Genomic DNA, 22524 nt, shown 5'->3' on the forward strand with positions numbered 1-22524 from the left:
TCCTGGTAGTCAAGATCGGCGTCGACGCGGATCCTGGTGCGTTTTTGGTGATCTACCACCTTCCGAGGAGCTCGAGCCCGGGCGTGAGTGTTCCGTCTCGTTGATTTCAGGATTACGATATTTCATCTTCTCTTTTTGTGCGCTTCTGGCACTTGTGGAGTCGTTATCGATATCCTTGTACATGATGCAGCTGTCATCGACCGTCGACTACCCTCTACTCAGCTTCCCGTGGCTGTCCCTTCACTTATAGCTTCGCCGTCGAACCGTGACTGTTCTGCTAGGTGTGCGGTCTCCGACGCTGTGAAGAACGCCGTCGGGGTGTCGGTGAGTCTTGTCCCAAAACATGCATCGTTTGTGGCTTTCTTGGTGTTCCTAGAACTGATGAGCTACTCTTGAGTCTTCCAATACCAGTGGTTTTGCGGCGACACTCAGAGTACATGCCTACTTAGTATGTATGCGTCTGTGTGATCTTGACCGTCGCCGTCCAGGCCAAGTTGCGCGGATCGTACTAGTCTCCCGTGGGCAGACTGATACTTCGAGTCTGCTTGAACCTTCGTGCCTCAGGATATCGGATGGATCAACGTACACGATATGCACTGGTCGTCGTTCACGTCGTCGGTGACACGGAAAGCAGAACGAGTGTCTCGGTATATTCGATTCGTTTGGGACGCATACAGACTGGCTGTGCAGAGGTTCAGGCTAGTGACTTTTGAGTACGATTGCTCTTCCTCACCCATCGCATCTCCGAACATACTGGAAGGTGGTCACGGTGTCTATCATCCATCCGCTATCATCCCTCCGGTTTATTTTCCCTTGTTCTGGTGTTATCGCACCCTCGACGAGCTTCGCTGTGAGTGCCCTAAAGTGACTGAGTCTGCAGGGCAGACTTTCCTCTTGGATTTCGTCTGTTCCGACTCGTCTGCGCGTCCCTGTCCCTTCTTGTGCCAATTTCTTTGTAGGAGAAGAATCGAGTCTGGGGCCCGGATGTTCGGATCCACGGTATCGTGCACGTCAACCACACGTTCGTCGCCCCTCCACAGCAGCATGCTCTATCAGACTGGCATGGGAACTACACTGATAATATTTCGTGCAACTCGTATCTGCGGCTTTGTTCTGTTCTACTCAGGCTGTACTGCTTGTCGACCTGTCGTAGTGTTGCCACTCCTGCTGCTCGTCTGGTCCATCCTGGTCCATCCGCCCCTACGAAGGACATCATATGGGTGATCTGTCAGTTGACTTTTTACATATCTTGTCTCAGCGATATGGATCGGCCAGTTGGGCATCGCAGGCTTCATCGATGATGAACTGAACGCATACATCAACGTTGTGAGCAGGCATAATTCTGTGCGACCGCTGTGAACTGATTGCCACCTTAGGCAGGTACATCTTTTGGCGTCGCAGCAGCCACAGATGCGTTGACTTATATCACGTCCTTGCTTCCGAGTCTTCGGATCTTTGACTCATCTCGCGCTGGACTGAAGGAACAGCAGACTCGGCGACTTGTAGCTACCCCGATAATGTTGAAAACCCTTGCCCCCTCCAGTTACACGGTTATGCGAAAGCATGCGATGTGCGCTGAGGGGGCTCATTGGTAGTCGAGTTTACAGATTCGCTGGTCGGAGCTCGTCCGAGGCGCTTGACTGCATCGAGACACGATCTGATTTCGAGAGCTGTGAGCCGTCGATTCATTCAAACTTATTATGCGAACGAGATTCCCCCATATCTTGCAGATAGTGAATGGGCCATCCCGCTCTCCCGGCATTCTTCGCGTATGACTGACTGCACCTCTATCCTTTGGCGTAGACGACGTCTCTTGCAATGCGAATGTGTGCTGGGTCCGCAGCGGCCTCCTGGGTTACCGAGTAGTCAGTGATGGCGATTTCTGCGCGTGGCCATGGTATTCTGCACGTCGATGAGTTCGTCGCCTATCCACGGCAGCATATGGCGTTGCGTATGCCGCTCTTCGGCGACCACTAGGAGTCGGCCAATATATATCACGAGGAGCATGAATAAGTTTACACGATGGACGAGCTATAGTCCTGTGGGATGTACGAATTTCCCAGTGGGCATCGACTCCTCGAGTTCCTTTCATGTTTGCGTAGGGCTCGGCTAGTCGCGTACGATCATGTCGTCTTAATGTTATATCCATCGAATTCCGTACTATGTCCGAAACTGAGGGCATACGATAACAGCCAGGTCGTAACACGGACAATATTATTGTTTTGCACCCAGTTTACCTTCGCGTCAACTACGTCAGGCGGGGCATAAATTGATGATAAGATATCGCGCGAATTGGAATCGCTGCATCTTGTATCCAGGATCTCTTGGAGAAGATGGAGATCTGGTGCACATTGACGTCGCTGCCCCACGCTGGAGCTGCTGATCCCAATCTGGAAACCTTCTCTTGACTTTGAACAAACCAGTATATCTACAGACATGGCCGAAGTTGCTGCTCTCCGCCGCCAGCTCAAGATCAAGAACGGTGTTTGCAAACGGTTTGTAACCACTCTAACTCTGCGAGCATCTTCCAGAACCTGCAACTAACGCCTGCGGTGATACTTAAACTAGGCTATGGAAGGAGCACAAGTCGTATCAGACTGAGGAGGTGCAGCAGAGGATCAAGGTCGACAAGTTCAAGGCCGTAGGCGCGGAGGACTGGGATATCAAAAATGGGGTGCGTAAAGACATCTATACGCTCTGTACCATACTTTTGTTTCTACTGTGATGCAGACTCGCATGCTGGAGGAGTCCCAGAAGATGGTCAAAGACACCGCGAATCGCCTCGGAGTCGCGCTACAGGAGCTGAGGGAGCTTATTGTCAGTGTCCGACGTCCGTCAGGTGGCAGTTGTCCTGATCCATCTTACAGGTCACCGCAGAGAAAATACCAGACATGGGAAACAGCGAGGAGCTGGTGCAAGCCCAAGCGATCTTCGAAGAAGTCAGCACGTAGGCGTACGAATGGTGAGAAGAAGTGGAAGAGTAGTAGAACTTACCTGTATACTTTTGAATGTACCCCTAGTTTCATGTCGTAGACATCTGCGCATCCATCGCTGTCCGGCCAAGTTGATCCTTCGCAGCACGATCCCTGTCTCTCTGCTCCTTCAATCTCGTCAGCGCATCCAGGATTCCTTTCCACGCGTCCCTCTCTACCCTCTCCTCCTGCAAACCCCTGCTTTCCTTCTGCAAGTCACCATCCGACGAAGGCAGGCCCACTCCTAGAGAAGGAGGAACGAAGCCGGGTGGCGGAGCATTGATCGCGGACGGGGCTATTCGTGACTGCCTGATATGCGCCAAGGAAGAGCGGATGGCAATGTGTATATTCTGAGTATCGATAGTTCAGTGCGGACGACGGGTGGAAATCGAGGCGACGCGTCTGATACAAGGAAACGGACTCACATCCAACCGTTCGAAGTACTCGCTCACTTCCAACACGAACTGCTCCGACCGCTCTCCGCCCTGTGGCAAGCCGTCGTTCGCGCCATCGGTCTGGGGCAGAGTCAGCAGTGAGATGGAGGACGCCGCTAAGGAGAGAAGGCGGCTGATATCCTGCGTAGAGATTCATTGACAGTCGCAACAAAGTGTAACTGTGCGGGAGTGTCCTGACCTTCTCGACCTCCCCGAGAGCGTATATTTGTCTCGCCGTCCGACTTGACATCCATATGGGGTCAAGTTCTTGCGTCTGCCCGGCACCGCTCAAACTACCGCCCGGAGCAGCGTTCCTGTTGGTCGCCATGAACAGTGAGTATGTGGGATAAAATGGCCCGGTGGTCAGTTTCAAGTCAGTTTAGTTATTGCTTTTCTTCAACGGCTGCGCCGAACTGTGTTTAGAAAAGCGTTGAATATGATATCCAGGGCCGAGACGGCTGTGTGCAGACACGGATATCCTGAGGCACGAAGGTTGAAGCAGTGTGTCTACTCTGCCTGGGGAGACTAAGTGCAGAGAAACGCTGACACCTGGGCCGCAAGGCGCTTATTTCACCAGGACGACCAATATTTGCGAGAAACACTGCTGCTCCCGTACAGCGCCAAAAATCTCAAATACAATCGACGTTTGCGCAGACATCAGTACTCAGTAGCGGCCTTTTCGGCATGAGGAGAAGGAGAGAAGAACAATTGACCACAAGAAGGGGCGATGACCAATGAAACGAACATTCAAGTAGTCGACGTCCGAACAGATGTGAAGAGCGGAGACTGAGAACAGGACCCTGGATAATCCCCCCAAAGGTCGTCGCCAAATCCGGACAAATTTTTGGTAATTTTGGCCCGAGGTCATCGCCATATCCGGACAAATGAGGGTCCCAAAGCCACCATGGCCATCGCAGCATCCGGACACAAAAATAGGTAGAGGATCCTAGGCCATCCTGTTGTCCGGACATGAGTTTGGATAGCCGGAGCCTGGAAAATCGATGTGACTAGTAGGTACAGCATAGTACAGTGTTGTCAGCGGTAGCGGTTTATGTTGTAGATAACACTGTGTTCGAATCCCGCTGCGACCTTTTTTCTTGTCGAAATTAATGCATTTCTGAGATCGTCTGCGCAATCCGGACAAAAAAGTCACCTTTTCAAGGCCATCTGCAATGATCCGGACAAAAAAATCGCTTTTTTCAGGCCTAGGCCGTCTGCGCGATCCGGACAAAAGATTGGCCAAGTCGAGGGTCGTCGCCGATTCCGGACAAAAAAGTCCCCAAATCGGCCAAAAATGGGCCGGACAGATTTTTGTAAATCGGGGGGGTTTGGGCGACGACCTTTGGGGGGATTATCCAGGGTCCTCTGAGAACCTGCGAGGCATACTATTTGATAGAACGAGGCACAATATCAGGCACCTACCTCTGGAGGGTACTGGAGACTCAACCGTGTCCTGTATGGAGGATACCGGCACAAAAGTCTATCGCGCTCGAGTTGCCAACGAAATCGGAGAACATGTCTGCAGAACAATCTTGGTGACCTCGCGTGGCGTCAACGGCGCATGTATCTGAGTTGAAGGAGTCAACTTGCGCCCATTTTTCATGGCATTTGCGGCAAGAACGAGTGATGCGGTCACGCCCAGGTTGGAGGTAAAGATCTAGTAGAGATCTAAGATCGCTCGCTCCTGATTCTCAGGCTTGTCACGGTGGCTGCGAGTCTTTCATCGAGAGTCTCCATCTCTTTTTCAATACTGCTCAAGCTTTCACCGGTGAGCGATGCAATCTCATACGATAGCACGTCCAGCATTACCTCTATTACCGGGAAGGGAGAGGTACCACCGTGATTCTGACCTACTTTTGCCAGTACTCAAGTTGGTCAGTTGCGCCGCACGTAACGCGATCTGAGTTGTCTCTATCCATATCTCAGACCCTGGTGAAGTGACCAGGACATGTCAGTTGTCATCATCCTCATGTCTTTGTGAGAGTTCAATGTTTGCACTAGAGAGCCTATGCCAACAGAGCAATTGTCCGGTCTCCACGAACTTTCCAAGGACATTCACAAACAGAAGATGGCTGCATATCCCAAAGTGGCGATGCCGCCAAGTGCCAAAGAGTTGGAAGATGTTGAAGCTCTGATCACCATGATGGATGGCAATGTCGCCCCCGAAATCGCACTCAGCACCCTCCGTGCGAGTAATGGAGAAATGGACAAGGCTGCCATCGCACTTCTCGAGAACGACAGGAGCGGTATGCACATACCCACCATTAGCTTGCCTGGTGACGAGGCGCCACGGTCGGGGTCGCCGGGGCCGCGTACACCACCCCGTGAGTTTGATTTGTTGCTAGCGGTGACATGGTCCACGTAGGGGTGTTGATTTACCGACTACCTAGCTTCAAGGCCGGAACAAGCCCCAGCTGTAATTGATTTGACAGCAGACGATGAAGACAAAGAGTTATCCCTTGCGCTCAAGGCATCACTGGAAGATCAACCACCAAAATTTGGTCCGAGTGAGCGAGCTCCAGACCCCAATTGGGCTGTTGTACCATCCAATGTAGTTCTCTGCTGTCTTTTTTTATTTGTTGTATTCTGACGTGTTCGCATCTCTGGAGGTGGAGACTGGCGCAAGTATCTCGCAGGACGACCAGTCTCTCAGCCGTGCAATTGAGGCAAGCCTCCAATATGACTACAACAGCGACTACTTCGAAGAGCTTCCGCTGGAAGAAAGGGTAAGGAAAGGAGGCAGGTCAGTGATGCCTTGACCCTGCCAGCACACCTGAGTGATGTGTATGATTGTTAGGCCTATCGCCCTCCGCCCCAGCCAGGGAACTCTGACTCATGCCGGGCTCATCCTACATGGTCTCTTCTACGTTCCACAAGTTCGCCATTATATTTCAAAGTGGCGCCCGCCGCTCTCGTCAGCTGCCGAGTCGGAAGCAGACGTGGTAGGTGAACAGGAGACGGGTCCTCCAACCGATGATGGCCCGGGTGAGCGTTTCTACTGGCATAGATATTTGTACAGCTTAGGATGAACTTGATAAGTACTAAATTTTGCCTAGACATGATGCTCTGGTCTCTGCTTGAGATATTCGCCCATATGGACCTCGTACAGACGAGCGAGCTTAATATTGATGCCGCCATAGCAGCATTTGCCGCAGAGCATTGGAGTACCCCCGTGGAGCGTCCTGGAGATGTCTCATTCCGTATGGAAAATGTTCTTCGCATTGATTGCGGTTTCGCTCATTCTCCTCGCTATCATAGAGTTCTACAGTAGATTGGCATGGACGATAGAAGCCACACTGCATCCTGAAGCTGCGACTGAAGTCTATACACCCTGGCCAAGGTTGAGTATGAAAATTGGATGTCAGTTCTGGCCGTACTAAACCTGCACTGTCCACCAGACTCCTTCATTTCCGATATGGCTTCAGTGATGCAGACCTCTCACAAGCGCCTTTCGACCGCCGCCTTGACCTTTCCGTAGTCAAAGTCGACATCCGGGGCTCTGAAGACACGAACGACCTCGTTTCATGCCTCTCGTCCGAGTTGTCGCTGACTGGAACCGATCCCTCTGCTAAGCAGCAAGTCATCTTCGAGGCATCCGATGTCGTAGCCTTCCAGCTCATCCGTGACAACCTTGCCCCTCCCGCATATTCTTCGATCATGAAAGGCCCATCTGGCACGAAGGTCGCTGAGAAGCAAACATTCAAGTATCCAGTATCTGTGTATCTGGACCAGTTCTTGAAGGATAACATGGTGCCTGCCAATCAGAAACGGGCGCGGAGGCACGACTTGAATGCCGAGGCTGAGAGTCTGCTGTCAAAGAAGGATTCCCTACTCCGGTTCAAAGTTGATCTCCCGTTTTATTGATGTCTATGCGGTTACTCACACTATGGCGTGTGTAGGATAGGGACACATTAGTGGACCTTCGGTCTTCGCTGCACTACTACGAGAATGTTGCTGAGCACAACGACGATCCAGACCGTAAGGCGGAAATCCACGATACTGCCCTCAAACTGCGCAAAATTCTGACACGAATCGAGAACGAACTTCAGAGTGAGTCATTCTGACGTAACTCACTTTATCCATGGCTGAGAAGTATGACTGCAGCCATTGATGCAGCAGTAGTAAAACTGAGAAATGAAGCGGCGAATGCCTTCGAATGTTCAGAATTGCAGCAGCACAGGGTAATGCACTCCTATCTGGTGATTAACGGATTGCCTCAGCAATTTCAATCCCAATTTTCTAGTACGACCTCCGGGTGGTTCTAGTGCATGATGGTCTGTTTGGTCGAAGCCATATCTACTCTTACGTCAAGGACAAGGGCATATGGTGGAAAACCGTAGACTATGCGGTTACGCAAGTACGCAGTTCTCCAGATCTTGTTAATTAATATCTGAGTCAAGATTCTTCAGGTTTCTGAGGACATTGTTCTCAATGATCCAATAGGCCTGCACCTTGGAGCAGGCCCTTTTTTCCTGATATACAGCCGTGCGTTGGCTGAAGAGGAAGAGAATAGGCGTGAGCAATGGCCTGAAGACGTGAAGGTAAATTCTCTTTGGCCATCTATAAGGCGAGGCTTACTTCGGTGATAGAATTCTGTGAAACACAATAACGGGGTATTCCTAACTTCACTACCGCCAGAGGTAGCTGTACAGGTGGTGGATCCTAACTCTCCTCCCTCTTCGCCCTATTACCCCCCTACACCTTCAGAGTACACGATTTCCTCTGAGGTGGCAGAACCGGCGCTATCGAGGGAGGAACCCATGGATACAACTGATTGAACAGGTAGATGCGACACATATTTTGGGGCAGACTAAAGATTGTATGATTTCCCCGTGGTCTTATTATAATACTATGCCTTACCGCTCAGTCGGCGCACCCGCCTACTTACCAATATCTCCCCCAATTTTGCCTACACCTTTTAGCTACTTCGGAAGAGGCCTCTGTAGTATATCTGCTTCTACTTCGAACTTGAATGACCCCGAACGGACGAGTAATGGGCAAGGTCTCTTGTCTTCGCGAATGTCATGCTGAAGTCAGTTGCCGGCTCGCGCCGTGACGGGCGAGGATCCTGCCTTTGCGGTGCGGTTACCATGGGTGTGACCGCCGAGTGGAGGGGTGAGTACTATATGAGTACTTGAGTAGTGAGGCATAGTAATGTGCGATGCTGTTGGATTCAAGGAACCGTTGTTACAGAACGGGTTAGAGGAGTAATCTCTTCTTAGACCAACTACTTATTACCGACGTCTCTTAGGCGATAGGCTGGGGTATGATGAACTGGTGAGAGAGCAGATAGCGAAAATCATCGGCAGAACGTAGAAGAATACAGGTAGTATATAGAGCACAATCCAAGATCCAGTCCGTAACGATACAGAAAATCAACCTAACTTCGCCTTCTTGGGAGGTTGTGGAGTACCTCTGTCACTACCCTTCCTCTTCACAGCAGTTGACCTCAAATTCGCCAGCAAGTCCTTGTACTTGTTCCTCGCCAACACCGAGATCTTTCCAACCTCCGAAGTGGGCCCGTTGAAAGTGATAGCATTGGTGATCATCAGGTCCATGTCCGTTTCAAATGCTTCGACGGAGTCGTACTTGTCTGCTTCCAACTTCTGCCGGATCGTGCGGAGATCTCGTGCGTCCTTCCGAGGAATCACGTCGAAGTATGTGGGCACTCCTAACAGAACTGGGTCTACCGGCTCTCGAAAGACGAAGGAACTATGATAGGTGTGGCCCTTAGTCTCAGGCAAAATAAAGATAAGGTCAAAACTCACATTGGGTCTGCGACAAGCTTGTTTATAATAGCCTGCAGACTCCTCTTCTCGTTCCAAGCGAGTTTCTTCTCCATAGCCTTTGCCCACTCTTTCTTGAACACCCTTTCCACAGCATCGGCACAATTGACAGGGTAAGTCGTAGGTGGATTGAACGTCCGACAGTTACTGAAGATTAGCTCAATATCTTTAGCGAAATCTTCCATAGTCGTGTATACACCCTCGCCGAGTTTGTTGGACATCGTGCCAAAGTCCATGGGTTCTTTGATCTCGTCGTAATATCTACGAATAATGATAAGTGCCTGTCCAACCTGTGTTGAGAAGGCATTACTCACGTCGGGCATCCATCCAGAACGGGATCGACAGGTTTGAGGAATATGCGGGCGTCGGGCAACTTTGTCAGCGTCTTGAAAAGATCCCTGCACTTCTTTTCGTGTAATGGCGTAGTCTGAGGAGACGGTTTCTTGGGCTTCGATGGTGTCGAGTTACCCGTAGGAACCTCCTTCTCTTTGCCCTTGACAGAAGGACGCGATGCCGGAATGCCAGGTTCGGGTGCCGCAGGCGGAACTGGTCTAGCAGCCTTCTCCTTGATCTTGTGAGTGGCCGTCCCATTTCGGAGAGGTGGAGCGCCTTCTGGACTTAACTCTTTAGCTGGCGATGAGGTAGTGGACGGTCCTGCCATAGGAGTTGCGGCGGTGATTTTCTCCTTCTTAGAAGGAGTTGCCAGTGCCGCAAGCTCGTCTTCAGTTGGCTCATCGGAAACCTTTTTACGCTTCCCGATGACGAGCTTTGGCACATGCCGCTCCTTTTCCCTTTCTTTCTCCTTGTCCTTGTCCTTCTCCGTAGCCGTTAAGCGAAGCCTACGGCTCTCGTTCTTCTCCCGCTCGATAGCAATAACTTCCTCCAGTAAATCAGCAGAGCCATCATCGATGTCTGGCGCGGTAGGCGGAGGGCCTAAAGGGGGTTTCTCATGTGGTTTCCTTCCTCTAGGTTTCGGAGCGGCCGTCGCGGGATGAGTAGATGTCCCCTCTGAAATCGCACCACCTCCGCCACCAACCTTCAACTTGATGGTCGGGCGTGTAGTATTAGGCGTAGAAGCAGAGGGGACAGGAGCTGGAGTTCGAACTACAGGTGGTGAAGATGGAACAGTAGCTGCGCGTGGCTGCGCAGCTTTGTCCGCAACCTCCAGGGTCTTATTAATGCGAACCCATTCTAACATGCAATATTAGCAATCAAGTCAACGCCTGGGGAAGACAGATGAAGTTCCCACGTTTCTCGAAGAATGATTCAAGGATGAGGGCCTCATTATGTACGAAGCTGCCTTGCATGTTGTACAGCTTCGCGTTGCTGATCATGACATGGAAGTCGGCTTCGAACGCGAAACGATCATTGTACTTCCCTTGTTCCAACTTAGCATTCATGGTGCTAAGATCCATAGGATTCTTGATCACTTCGAAATAACTACATTTGACTAAGTATTCGAAGACGGAGTTGATCGGAGAATTGACTGCTTACTTTGGCGCGCGATCCCGAACAGGGTCCACAGGCTGCATGAACACTGCCGAGTGTTTGTGCATTTGCAGCTTCTTCAAGGCATTTCGGCTAGCCCGCAAATCGTTGAGACTCATCCCACCAGATTGAGCTTTCGGAACATTCTTCTCCTTCTTCTTCTCCACCACAACCTTTCTCGGGAGCTTCGGGATGGGGAAAGGCTCGTTCCTTTTCTCGCGGGTGGAAAGAGGACTCTCGGCGGTTGGTATTCTTGCTGAACCATCAAGCTGAGAACTGCTAGGTAGCAGCTTGAGCTTAGGGGGCACAGTGAAAGGAACTATAAGGTTCTTAGTAGAAGGAGCACCGCTCTTCAGAGTACGCTGCGGCTTGAGCTGGACTTTCACCGGAGGGAGAGGCGGTGGAACTTCTGCTACGGGAGTAGGAGGAAGGTGTATTGTGACCTTCGGAGGAGTCTCGTCTGTACCACGGATGAGCAGGTCGGCCAACTTCAACAAGCACCAGCGAACTTCGTTGTCAGTATCCGGAGCCCTGCAGAGCATGTCTAAGTGCTGCCAAATTCCAGACAATACTGACTAGTACCCACAGCGCAATTGGCATCAAGAATTCCCTGATGACTTCGTTTTTACCAAGCTCCCTGTCCTTTCGGAGGGCTTTGATCATGACATCGATATCACTCTTCTTGTTATTCTCCTTCGCTTTCTCTGCAGCTGTGCCGTCTTCCTCAATAAGTAACGACTCTGTTTCCTTGGAAGTCTTCATGTCCCCCATCGTGACAAGTAGAGCAAGACTGAGACAAGCATTCTGCGCGACGTGCCGGCGAATCACCCGCGATGGATCATTTGCCATGACAGCAAGGATGTAACGCATGATCTTCGGTGTATACCACTTCGTCAAGAAAAGAGTGTCGAACGCTGCCATACGGACCTGAGTGTAATTACCCTCACTGAAGTATGTTTAGTATATCGCATATATCCAGCCGACTGTAATACTTACCGAGTCAACGGGAAGAACATGCGCGGGTCGTGAGGTATAAGATTTGCAACGCTGAGCATAATATAGAACTAGTCGCAAAGGGTCACAAACGCTGAACTGCATGGCTCCGGGGGGGCTTACCTCGATGACAGCGATAGTGACCACATTGTGGTATGTAGGAATCAACCTATCCATGCTACGGTACCTATCGACCTCCGCCAGAGCTTGCTTTAGCAGATTGGCGTCTTGGGCATCTTGGATAGGCTGGGAATCCGCAGAGATGAATTCACCGCGCTCAGGCGGGACAGTTGAGATGGTCGCACACGACAAGGACGAAATAATAGAACAAATGTACAGGGCATCAGAGTACTAAAACAGATAATCAGAACCGTCGTGGTCAGACGAATTATAACACAGTCACTGACTGCATTGGCGGTATTGTCGTTATAGCGGAGCTGGTCGATCAGAAACTGGCGCACTATTGGCGGGGTTTTACCATTCTCGAAACGAACTCGAGAGATCGCTTTCAGTAAACTCTGCCGAGAGTTTCAATATCGTGATGTGTTGTTGAATCAAGACAGAAGTGGCCAGTGACTAACCTTCCGTACGAAATATTCGGCCAAGTCACTAAAGTCGTTTGGCCTCGGTACATACGTGTGATTGAATAGGTCAGGCCTGGCCTCGTCGGGTTCGTAGCAATAACGGAGGAAGAGCTTGAACAAATGGAAAAGGCCAATCCACTCTAGCCGTTGTACGGCGCACTGTCACGGAGTTGAGGGCGCAACGTCGATAACGATGCTGGCATGTCTTACCGTAACAAGAGCCTGAGCTGCCTCGCAGCGAATGCGAAAGTAGTAGTTAGATACGAGGATAGTCTTCGTGAGCGTGCTGGAGATAATTGGATTTGCCAGTTTGGACAGAACGAGGATCGCCTGAGACGACATTAACCACATCCATGAATTCGCATGCGACAGGTTACGCACCTCATACTGTGCAACGACGTCCCGATCCCGCTGCAACTGAGACACCCACATGTAGTCCTTCTGATCGAAGGCGATGGCAGCGATCCACTCGAAATCTGCGTCAATACGTATCCACTCGTAGGTTTGCCCAGACATGTTCTGCTCATCCTCCTCTGTCCAATCTGCGACCTTCCAATTTTCGCGTTCCTGTTCTTTCTCCCAGATCTCGAGACCAAACCCCATGTCAATCATGTCTATTGCTGCTGCTGCTTCGGCGTCTCCTTCTGCAGCTGCCTGTGCTGCGGCTTGACGCGCCAAGTAGCGCTTCGTATTGCGCCTCACCCGCTTATACTTCGTGTTAAATGGCACTTCATAACGCTTGAACGGGCTTCGGATGTCCAAGACGTGCTCATACGGTGTCCCATCTGCTTCATGTATCCGAATAGTCATTTGACCCTAAACAACATGTCAATACGCACATTGGTATGAGAGCGATCTGACCTACCTCAAAGAAAGGCACAGGCTTCATGAGTGTCTTAGCGACTTCGTTATTCTCGTGTACCTTAAAAGCTGGGGCATCTTGACGCATCGTGATTTCGACGGCCATCTTCTTTCGATTGAAGGTCGCCGAAAATCCAAACGTCGGACAACCACTGCCATAGATCCATTGCTCCGCGAAAGATCTCGGGTCAATGCCACTGACTTTCCGGCACATTCGAAGGAACGAGTGAGTCGATATCGCGTTGTAAGGCATCTCACCGCTGATTGCAGACAAAAAAACCTTCGGAAGGACGCGAGATAGCCCAAGGGATGTGCCAGACTTCCCGAGACGACGATCAAGAATATGCAATACGAGCGGAGCCTTCAAGTTGATGAACGGAAGATTCGCAGGGTCTGGAGGTTCCAAGATCTGAGGTTGACATATGGGAGGCATCGAGCCAATGTCCATCTCCAACACACGCTCCATGTCTTTCTTCAACCTGAACCTGTACTCGTTATTACCCAGTAATTTGCGGATAAATAATCCAGTTATGTAAAGGCCAAGGCCGTTTACGAGCCACGTATCTGACCACGTCTTCTGCTGGATGTTGATGCCAACCCACTGACAGGCAAGTGCATGGCTGAGGCATTGCCGAGTTTCAAAAGCCTGATCTATCGCGTCGTCTCCATGAAGGAGATCAACTGTGACCAGCGACATAGTGGCACCATCGAAACGTTGCGTGGGCATTTCGTCGACAAATACCACCTTGTGAGAGCCGAAAGGATAGGAACCGAATTCGGTGACGTAGAAACTCATGGCTGAGCGTATGAACGAGACAGAGGTGGCCAGGAGCGACTCATGACCCGGAAGGCAGAATGCATGCATGAGCGGCTGAGATGATCCCGAGGCATCCTCCACAGAACTGAGCTCGGCGGGGATTGGGTGAACATGAAACGGTCCCGCAGCAAAAGCAACATGCTGGACAGATGTGAGTGTGCTCTGGGAGAATAGAAAAATGGTCTTGCTGGAGTTGTAAGGATGCGCCACCTAGTGCATATACGTCGTTAACGACTGCTAATGCTCAACATAAGCTTTGAGATATACCTGCTCAACTAGTTCGCCGCTGCATACAACAACCGTGGGGCTGTCACCTTCACGAAGTTCATCGTCGTCTTCTGCTACTTCGTCCCTTTGCTCAAGGTACCTGGGAACGACGAATTCAAACTCCCACGTGCACTTCTCCCACAAGTTGTCCACACACGGAACCCAGCACCTGGCGGCATCTGGGGAAGAGGGAGTGGTGTAAACATGCGGCACGCGCTAAGCTGGGAAGTTAGCACTTCCTGATGTTCATCGATACTTGCACTCACAAATGGATAGGCATCTGTTGGTAAGACAAATTGAATACCATCCATTGGATTGCGAAGGCTGTATGAAATGTTGACGGTGATAGGAACGAACTCTGGGATGGGAAGAGCAGGCTGGGTAATGGGTCCTGGAGTCTGAGGCTCGGGAGTGGCGGCTAGCATTTGGCATAAGAGCAGATACAAGACAACAGCTGTTCATCAGACACACCTTCACTGACAATTCCAGTAGCAGTATGACCAGATTGCCTCAACGAAACCTCCTTGGGAATCACAATGGATAACTCGCCCTCGTCACCCTCAGCCAACGCAGAATATAGCCTGCGCTTCAATTCCGGGTGGGTGTGACAGTCCTGAGGATTGGAAATATGGATATTTGACAGAGGATCGTGATGCACGAAATCGGCGAGATAGGAGGCAACCGTGACTGAGTGAATGGCTTTCATGGACGAGGGATGAGTGTGGATCGAACGACAAAGACAGGGACGTACTGCATTGCCTGGAATGCAAGTGAAGCGTCTTCAGGTCCTTGCTTGTTGGAACCACGGTGATTTCGGTATAGCCCTAAGGATGGTGGGTGAGAAATTCCACAACCGGACGCGATTCAATTGGCATACCCATAGGCTTCCAGAGAAGTCAATCTCGAGGACCACCTTTTGGTGACTAGTGGATACGCAAAGAAGCATCAATACGCAATGCACAGAATAGAAAGAACCGCGAGAAACACGTATATGGAGAAACCTCTGCGGTTGTGTTCTCTCTGCATGTTGCCGTGCGAGCGAGGACTTGGTGCTGAAAGATGTAGTTGAGCGAGTTATTCAGAGAGAGTGAGGCAGGTCAGAGCGGAAGATGTGAGACGCGACTGTCGAACGCGAAATACGATCAGGCGAAAGCGTTGTGCGAAGACAGTGACGATGAGCGGGTCATCGACCACTTTGTCAAGAAGTCAGTGGCCACGATTACGTGATCGACACGGTTCGCGATACAATTCCATATTCGGTAACTCCTCCCATCTTCCGAAGTTCAGATTTAAGAAAGCTATAGCTAGTCCCAGCTTCTTCCTGGCGTCCTTGGATCGTGATCAGGGCCGTAATTGGACTTAATTGGCCAGTTGGTTTCACTCAGCATGTTACGCTCGAGGTGCAGCCGGTCGTTGCAGGAGGTTCTACGTCGTCGTCTCGACATTGCCTACTTTTCTTCTAGCTCTGCTGTGTTTTCTCACCAACCCAATGCGCCATTAGAACTTGATCCTTCTTTCCAAACGCTTTTGAGAGATGTGGATATCTCTATACTGAAGCATAAACCTCGACATCCGAATGCCGAGGTTATTCAGCCGCGTGTGCCTCGTGAACTGGAGGAATATTCCAACCCTGACCTAGACACTGCATATGAGAGGAGTCTTACAGAGCTGGAATCTGAAGAGGGTTATTCCGACCCAAGGGAGACCAGGAAATCACCCGCAGCTCTGTTTGGCAGCCAGCAAATTGGGTCTGTCGTCATGCCTTTCGAATTGCAGCAAACAATTACACGCTTGATTAGAGGTATGCATCTCGTCCTTCCCGTGAGGTCGCTCCAGACCGACAACATATTACAGAGTCGGACAAGCCTACGCTTCACACAGATGCTGCTCGACTTTTCCTTGACGATACAGGAGAAGATGCTGCGTGGGACGCCTCTTATGATGTGAAGTATAAATCACGTCGACAAGCTCATCGTCATGCCGAGAGAGACGGAACTGCATTTGCTTCCGTCGCTCTGCCCTCTCACTATTCTGCTGTTTACGCAGTCTTGAACCATGTCAAGCAGAGGCTTGGTCCCGGGTGGAGTATCGATCGTGTCATCGACTGGGGGTGTGGAACTGGAACGGGACTCTGGCATGTTTTCAGTTTATTACGTTCATGCTACAATCCCTTACGCTTCGCTCTAGGGCGACATCCCACTCATTCCAGAAGGAAGTCCAGTTGGAGTTACTTCCCAGCGTAGATGATGCGCAACTTTCCTCGTCATCTGTGTCGACTTACCTAGGCATCGACAAGCGGGAAGGTCTAGTGAGCATTGGGAAGCGACTTCTCAAAGGTGAGTTTGTCCAATACGACACTCCCTGGTGATCCCTTAAGAACGAACTAAACATTTGGTTTGACAGACGTTGACATGGGCGGATTGAGTGTATCATGGCAAAAGTCCTTCCACGAGGACGATAAAATACATCGAGCAGAAGGTGGTGATGTTCTTGCATTGTCTGCCTTCATGTTATCGTCCATACCCACTACCCTTGCAAGAAAGGCTCTTGTTAAAGAGATGTGGGACAGCGGTGCAGGTATGATAGTATGTCACGTCCTGCCATCATCTTTTCTCTTTCCAATTCGGGTGATGTATCTCCCAGATCATAATAGATCACAACTCGCGTGCTGGATTCGAGTGCATCGCCGAGGCCCGAGAATTTCTGCTGCGTATGGGAAAGAAGGAGCTCGAAGATCCCGAAACCGAGGGATGGGAGGTCCGAGGCTCTCATGTCGTGGCGCCGGTAACTTCACTAAGGTAGATCGTCAGAACGGTGATCTCATCATTTCCCTTTGTCTAGTGCCCCCATGACGGAGCCTGCCCTTTGTATCACCCTGGTTCGTCGAAACTTGTATGCGGTTTCTCACAGCGACTCCAACGACCCGACTTCGTACGCAAGACGAAACATTCCGGCGTGGGCCACGAAGATTCAGGATATTCTTATGTTGTGATACGCAGGGGTAGCAGACCGGCAGCGGCTACTACCAAAGTTGGGCGTATCGGTGACGTCGGGAAACGAGCGTCGGCAGCATCGGTTTCTCAGCGGCCAATGCAGGAGCTTCTCGCCCACGGGGAGCATGCTGACGCAGTGCTTCCATACCCCGACGCCGAGGATACATCTACGTCACCATCTCAGGCTGCCAAGGTTGAGGATACATCTTCGCAAATGTCAGAAGTTTCCCTCAACGCAGAAGTCATGCAGGCTGCATTGCGATTAGAGGCTTTCAGCTGGCCTCGCCTGGTATTTCCTCCGATAAAGAAAAGTGGACACATTATTTTAGATGCCTGTACAGCCGAAGGTAAACTACCCTTCATTAATTTAGATTCTTGACTGACTTATCTCCCTCCAGCAAAACTCATGCGGATGACTATCCCCAAGTCGCAAGGCAAACAACCTTTCTATGACGCACGCAAATCATCTTGGGGAGACATATTTCCTCACGAACCGAAGAATCCGCCGCAAGAACGATATCAACCGATGAGAGCCAAACGTGAGGGTGGTACTACACCGACGAAGGGTGAAGATATCGGCAAGCGGAAAACGTACCCTTCTTCTGACAAGGCAAGCTATGGGAAGCTTTCAGAAGATATTAAAGATCAGAAGGAAAAATCACGAAGAGAAAGGAGACGCAGCAAAGACGATCTCTGGATGACGTAAATTATCTCTGCGATTTAGTATCAGTGTATCTCTTCGCATAATCTCTGCTCATGCCATGTATAAGAGTACGTAGAAGGATCAGGGCTCTCAAATGTCTGATATCTTGATACCAGGACCTTGCGGTGAGCTCAATACGACCTTCGTGATGGCGTTCACTATCAATGATGTTAGGAACAAACTAACCACCGTTTTGTTAAATGTGATTACCTGGCTTTTTACTTGTCTCCTTCTTGTCTGCAGCTGCTGCTTCTGGGTCGATCAGGTTGCCCGTGGCGCGCTTCACTAATGTGAGGAAGTGGCGAACGTTCTTCACAACATCCTCCACGGGGAAATTCATCTACGATCATCTGAGATTCACTTTCAGCACGAGATTGGGTAGCAAGTAACTAACCTTGGCAACTGGAGTGCGAACTGTTCCGCCTTTGTCGCCCTTCCATTCACTCGTACCCTTCAGTCGTCGGATGTAACCACCGACGTCATCCGTCACAGTGCCTCGCCGCTCAGACGGCATCAAGCCTCTTGGACCAAGGACGCGTCCAAGTTTCGGAGTAATTGCACGAATGAGGGCCTTCGTACTCAGGAACATCGTAGCTTGATATCGGCCGCTGACCACCTGTATTGCGGATTTAACGAGAGGATTTAGGGTAGGTGAAGGATTAGACGCACTCCATCGACAATTTCCGGCCCACCAACGATGTCCGCTCCTGCTTTTCTCGCTTCATCTGCGAGTTTTCCCTCCGCGAAGACCAATATGCGATCCTTGTTTGACGATTTGGCCTCTCGTGGCAAACTGAAACGACCCTTGGGAATGACTGTGCCTTTCGACATAGCAGTCTTGATGACAAGCTCATAGGTAGCATTCGGAGACGCGACCTCCACCGCCTACAATTAATAATGTTAAGAGCACACAATGAATGCAATCGCGGTATACGATAATTACCCGCAGAACACCAATGGCATCTGCGAGCGTCATGGTTTCGTTAGCGTAGACACTTTTGTTGGCTTTCTTAAGAGCCCGCTTCCGCTCCTTAGCTGCCAACTGCTTCTTCGTGAGTACTGGGATCTTTCTCTCCTTGTGACGGATGCGGAGGGCATCGCTTGAGTGAAACTGTCGGCTTCGCGAATAAGCCTGGCAAACGCGATCATATATCTCTGAACCACGCAGAGGAATAAGGTCAGCATACCACTAGGTTCAGCACACGGTTACATGGCCGGCTGAACGATCCCAGACCTGCTAACGGGAAAGACATAGCTGTGTAGAAGTCTGCAGGGGGCCGTCGGCGACGCGTTCTGACTGCCAATCTAGGCAATACAGCGCTCGCAACTCAAATTCTTTCGATCAAGCTAAGTACTGTCACGGTGCTCTGCAGCCGGAGCATCCAGCGTCCTCTCATCATGTCGGTCTCTCTACTCGCGTTTCGCGAGTCCGTACTGTCATTCCGTGTCGCGCAGACTTCCGTGCGCTACGCGAGCAAAAAGGATTCCAAGTCCACGGCAGATCCGAGACTTGACATTATCCGACGTGCGCTGTACCCGTCCAACATTCGTAACAGGGCCTCGCCCGTAGGCACATGGCGTCCAGATGTCGGCCGACGTCTGCAGCGCGCTATACCTTCCGTGCAAGCGCACGAGACAATTGAACGCGCGTGGCTGCTGCACCAGCGACACGCACGGCGTAGGAGGCAGGCGGAGTTGGAGAGGAAGTTCCAGTGCATGCATGACGCGATGGAGGTGCTCCGCCAAGTCTCTCCCAGGCTGTATGCAGCTGCGAACAAGGACGAGGACCCACGCGCGAGGAGTCCGGAGGAGCAGGCGTTTGTGAAGACTCTGAAGGGGCCAGAGAGGAAGGCGTTTGAGGCGAGGATCCGCGGTCTCTTTCCCAGAGAGTTCCGTACACCGACAGATACGCCCCCTCGGGATGGATGGCAATACGACTACACTCCCATCTACCAGACCCCATAGATATATTGTAAGTCCAGTTCGCGCGGGCAAATCTGTGCCCACATTTCTCACTGTTTCCACCAGAATCAATGTCCTGGATACAAATGTATCCAAATGGCCAATTTTGCGAGAAGGGATTGCATCGTGTTGCGTCCACAAGTTCACGGCGAACCGTGAATTCTTTCTGAGACACACTGAACCTCATGCGCCACCATCGGCTGCAAGACGAAAGCAATAGGTCCGATTGGACAGTGATACGAGTAGTCATAAAACGTATACTTCATATACCTCCAAATCGATCACCCCACCTATTTTCTATGTCTCTAAAACTACCGCCGTAAGGATCGGAAGGCATGCCGAATGAGGGATCTGCACCTCGACTAGGTCCTTGGGTCTTCCCAATGACTGCAGCGTGCACGGACTCCAGTGCCCCTGTCCACTTCTCCAGTGCTGTGTACCGCTTCTTCTCCAAACTTTGCCTGGTAGTGTGAAATGTTCCAGTGAGCAGAGTAACACGCATTAAGTCAATATAAATGACTGACTTGCGGTCGAGCTCGAGCCTCATGGCGACTTGGTCAATGCGCCCTTCTACCTTGCCTTCCAAGATCAGCCCTATGAGAAGCTCTTCTACCTCGTCCTTCTCCACGTTCAGTTGCTGAAGCGATGATGTCAGTCGGGGTGGCATGAGAACCTGTCAATACCCACCTTCGCTAGGAACGAAAGCTCAAGGCGCGTGTATGGCTTGATAAGGTCGATGAGGTACTGCGTACGAAGACTGCGAAGTAGCTCGCCAATGTATGACCGAATGAACGGGTCGTCCATAATGGTAGAGCGGTTGTCTGAAGGTGGGGTGTCAGTTACGCAGTAGATCGAACGAAAACAATGTTACCTCGCAGAATCTTCTCAGCGGAGTGTACCTCGCGACGCTGATAAGCATCAACGAGGTCAGTCATTGCCTTGATCTGTGGGTCATTCTTGTATCTGTGGCAAAAATATATTTCAGCATGCGAAGGGCAGGTCATCGATATTCTTACGGCTTTGTTTCTTGACTGTCGAAGGGATTCACTTCGCTCCCGGTCAACATGTTTGCCAGTACAAGATACTTCAAAACCTGAATCCGCTGAGGTGACCCCGCCTCGTCGTAGTTCCGGAACGACTCGAAGAAGTCCTCGCTCGCTCGATTCCATTGTCCTAGCGAAAGGTTCTATTTGGGACCTTTACTTCGCCACAATAAGATCTACTCACGCTCTCCCATCCACATCTTACCGCCGCATTCCTTGATTACACCCATAATTCGTGGGTGAGGAATTGCGGAACGTACGGAGTTCGAGGCATTATAGATCTCCTGCGGTGGAGAATGAGATTGAGACCAATCTTGTTGCATTCAGACCAACCTTCAACTTCTTGAAGTTTTTCATCTCGTTGTGCATCTGAATTTCGAGAGCGTAGATCTCCAGTAACTGCGTTCCTTTCTGGGCTAGATCTTCGCCGTCAACACCGGCTGTGGTGGTATGCAAGTCGCGAATCAGCTATAATAAAACTCAAAGAGCTATATCATGTAATCAGGGGGAAGGCGGAACCTTCGACAATCGCCCATACTCCTTACGCTCAAGCCATAGCTTCGCCAACTTCAGGTTGGTCTTCACGGATAGCCGCTGTATAAAATGTTCAGAGACGTCTCAGTGATGGGAAATGGGGCAGACACACTTCATTCTTCGCTTCGATAAGCGCTGCTTTAGTCGCCTGGTAGAACTTCTCCAGCACGTCGACCTCGACCGGACCACCCTTTCCACCACCAACGTAATCCAATATGCCATTGATTGTCTTCTCGGAGTAGTTACGAGTCACTGCAGATTTCGTGTACGTTAGTAGTTGAGTGTACGTCTGCAGCGCATCGTTTGGTCTGCGGAGAGTGAGGAACAGTAGCTTCGTCGATTGTTTCAGAGCTTTGAAACCCCTATGCGACAATCATAGAGAGGTGGTATCAGAAATTGTTGAGGAATTTCACCGGGTCGTACCAGTCACCCTTCTCCTGCTCTTGATCAACAATCACTCGGAATTCTTTCAGAGCTTGTTCGGGGTTGTCTTCCTTCTTCGCTTCGCAATTGTTCAGTTTCGTAGTCCACAAATCGAGTGCCGGAGAAGCTCACACTTAGCAGTGTAGTACATATTCTCTACATCCGCACTTCCTGCATCATTGCCGTCTTCCTCATCGGAGTAGTCGAAGCCGTAGTCCTGGATCGTAGTGAGTTCATTGTATGAGTTAGCACGAACTGAGGAAGTAGACCTCATCATCGCTTCCTTGCATGTAATCGGCGTCATCATCATCCATGGCTGTCTTAGTATGGGTGGTATAAGAAGATGTAAGGTGACAGTGGGTCGAGGCTGTTACTTACCTAGTTACGCGTTCGCGAGTGGCGCTTCCATCACGTGGAAAAGAAACTTCCTGCACGTGCAAGACGCGTTCCAACTCACACGTGACACAAATGCCTGAAACCAACCCTAACCGACGTGGATTGGCGTCCAGACGGTTATCTCATCGCACCCTACCACCGCAGATAACATGTCTGGGGCACTTCGATAGAGGCCTCCTACCTTACGGTTAGCACGGGTTAAATGACGGGCCATGGGCTAGGCCAAATTAGGCAACTGTTGTGAAGCTATCAAGAGACATGCAGGCCA

At 50.8% G+C, this 22524-nt stretch overlaps 8 protein-coding genes across 8 annotated transcripts; 4 read left to right on the top strand and 4 right to left on the bottom strand.

Annotated features, from left to right (window-relative positions):
- Nucleotides 1–2436: 2436 nt before the first annotated feature.
- SCP_0103510 (tubulin binding cofactor A) lies at nucleotides 2437–2951 on the top strand (the record flags this gene model as incomplete). Its single annotated transcript, XM_027752588.1, has 4 exons — nucleotides 2437–2495; nucleotides 2569–2674; nucleotides 2731–2817; nucleotides 2868–2951. The coding sequence occupies 4 exons, from the start codon at nucleotides 2437–2439 to the stop codon at nucleotides 2949–2951; spliced, it is 336 nt and encodes a 111-aa protein (XP_027608389.1).
- Nucleotides 2952–3022: 71 nt separating this feature from the next.
- On the bottom strand, nucleotides 3023–3734 carry SCP_0103520 (hypothetical protein; the record flags this gene model as incomplete). Its single annotated transcript, XM_027752589.1, has 3 exons — nucleotides 3023–3322; nucleotides 3398–3547; nucleotides 3606–3734. The coding sequence occupies 3 exons, from the start codon at nucleotides 3732–3734 to the stop codon at nucleotides 3023–3025; spliced, it is 579 nt and encodes a 192-aa protein (XP_027608390.1).
- Nucleotides 3735–5414: 1680 nt separating this feature from the next.
- SCP_0103530 (hypothetical protein) lies at nucleotides 5415–8184 on the top strand (the record flags this gene model as incomplete). Its single annotated transcript, XM_027752590.1, has 12 exons — nucleotides 5415–5730; nucleotides 5797–5957; nucleotides 6016–6149; nucleotides 6204–6391; nucleotides 6463–6606; nucleotides 6665–6746; nucleotides 6805–7249; nucleotides 7306–7456; nucleotides 7511–7587; nucleotides 7650–7763; nucleotides 7816–7947; nucleotides 7996–8184. 12 exons carry the CDS (start codon nucleotides 5415–5417, stop codon nucleotides 8182–8184), a joined length of 2133 nt encoding a protein of 710 aa, XP_027608391.1.
- A 597-nt stretch (nucleotides 8185–8781) lies between these two features.
- On the bottom strand, nucleotides 8782–15148 carry SCP_0103540 (Transcription initiation factor TFIID subunit 2; the record flags this gene model as incomplete). Its single annotated transcript, XM_027752591.1, has 18 exons — nucleotides 8782–9118; nucleotides 9175–9453; nucleotides 9507–10383; nucleotides 10442–10632; nucleotides 10687–11211; nucleotides 11267–11626; nucleotides 11677–11744; nucleotides 11797–12024; nucleotides 12081–12191; nucleotides 12255–12416; nucleotides 12468–12587; nucleotides 12639–13073; nucleotides 13123–14145; nucleotides 14203–14418; nucleotides 14469–14620; nucleotides 14674–14901; nucleotides 14954–15026; nucleotides 15080–15148. 18 exons carry the CDS (start codon nucleotides 15146–15148, stop codon nucleotides 8782–8784), a joined length of 5454 nt encoding a protein of 1817 aa, XP_027608392.1.
- A 440-nt stretch (nucleotides 15149–15588) lies between these two features.
- Nucleotides 15589–17901, top strand: SCP_0103550 (Rsm22-cox11 tandem protein 2, mitochondrial; the record flags this gene model as incomplete). Its single annotated transcript, XM_027752592.1, has 7 exons — nucleotides 15589–16003; nucleotides 16057–16336; nucleotides 16390–16538; nucleotides 16606–16787; nucleotides 16846–16986; nucleotides 17044–17542; nucleotides 17594–17901. 7 exons carry the CDS (start codon nucleotides 15589–15591, stop codon nucleotides 17899–17901), a joined length of 1974 nt encoding a protein of 657 aa, XP_027608393.1.
- Nucleotides 17902–17988: 87 nt separating this feature from the next.
- Nucleotides 17989–19151, bottom strand: SCP_0103560 (ribosomal protein; the record flags this gene model as incomplete). The annotated part of the gene is made up of 6 exons (XM_027752593.1): nucleotides 17989–18056; nucleotides 18109–18238; nucleotides 18293–18514; nucleotides 18568–18783; nucleotides 18842–19030; nucleotides 19086–19151. 6 exons carry the CDS (start codon nucleotides 19149–19151, stop codon nucleotides 17989–17991), a joined length of 891 nt encoding a protein of 296 aa, XP_027608394.1.
- A 145-nt stretch (nucleotides 19152–19296) lies between these two features.
- On the top strand, nucleotides 19297–19863 carry SCP_0103570 (54S ribosomal protein L28, mitochondrial; the record flags this gene model as incomplete). Its single annotated transcript, XM_027752594.1, has 1 exon — nucleotides 19297–19863. One exon carries the CDS (start codon nucleotides 19297–19299, stop codon nucleotides 19861–19863), a length of 567 nt encoding a protein of 188 aa, XP_027608395.1.
- Nucleotides 19864–20122: 259 nt separating this feature from the next.
- On the bottom strand, nucleotides 20123–22174 carry SCP_0103580 (COP9 signalosome complex subunit 2; the record flags this gene model as incomplete). Its single annotated transcript, XM_027752595.1, has 12 exons — nucleotides 20123–20321; nucleotides 20385–20497; nucleotides 20548–20681; nucleotides 20732–20823; nucleotides 20877–21033; nucleotides 21088–21187; nucleotides 21237–21371; nucleotides 21423–21497; nucleotides 21550–21799; nucleotides 21861–21939; nucleotides 21993–22077; nucleotides 22130–22174. The coding sequence occupies 12 exons, from the start codon at nucleotides 22172–22174 to the stop codon at nucleotides 20123–20125; spliced, it is 1464 nt and encodes a 487-aa protein (XP_027608396.1).
- Nucleotides 22175–22524: the final 350 nt, after the last annotated feature.

Source organism: Sparassis crispa, assembly GCF_003851025.1.
Source record: "Sparassis crispa DNA, contig_000000F, whole genome shotgun sequence".
NCBI lineage: Eukaryota > Fungi > Basidiomycota > Agaricomycetes > Polyporales > Sparassidaceae > Sparassis > Sparassis crispa.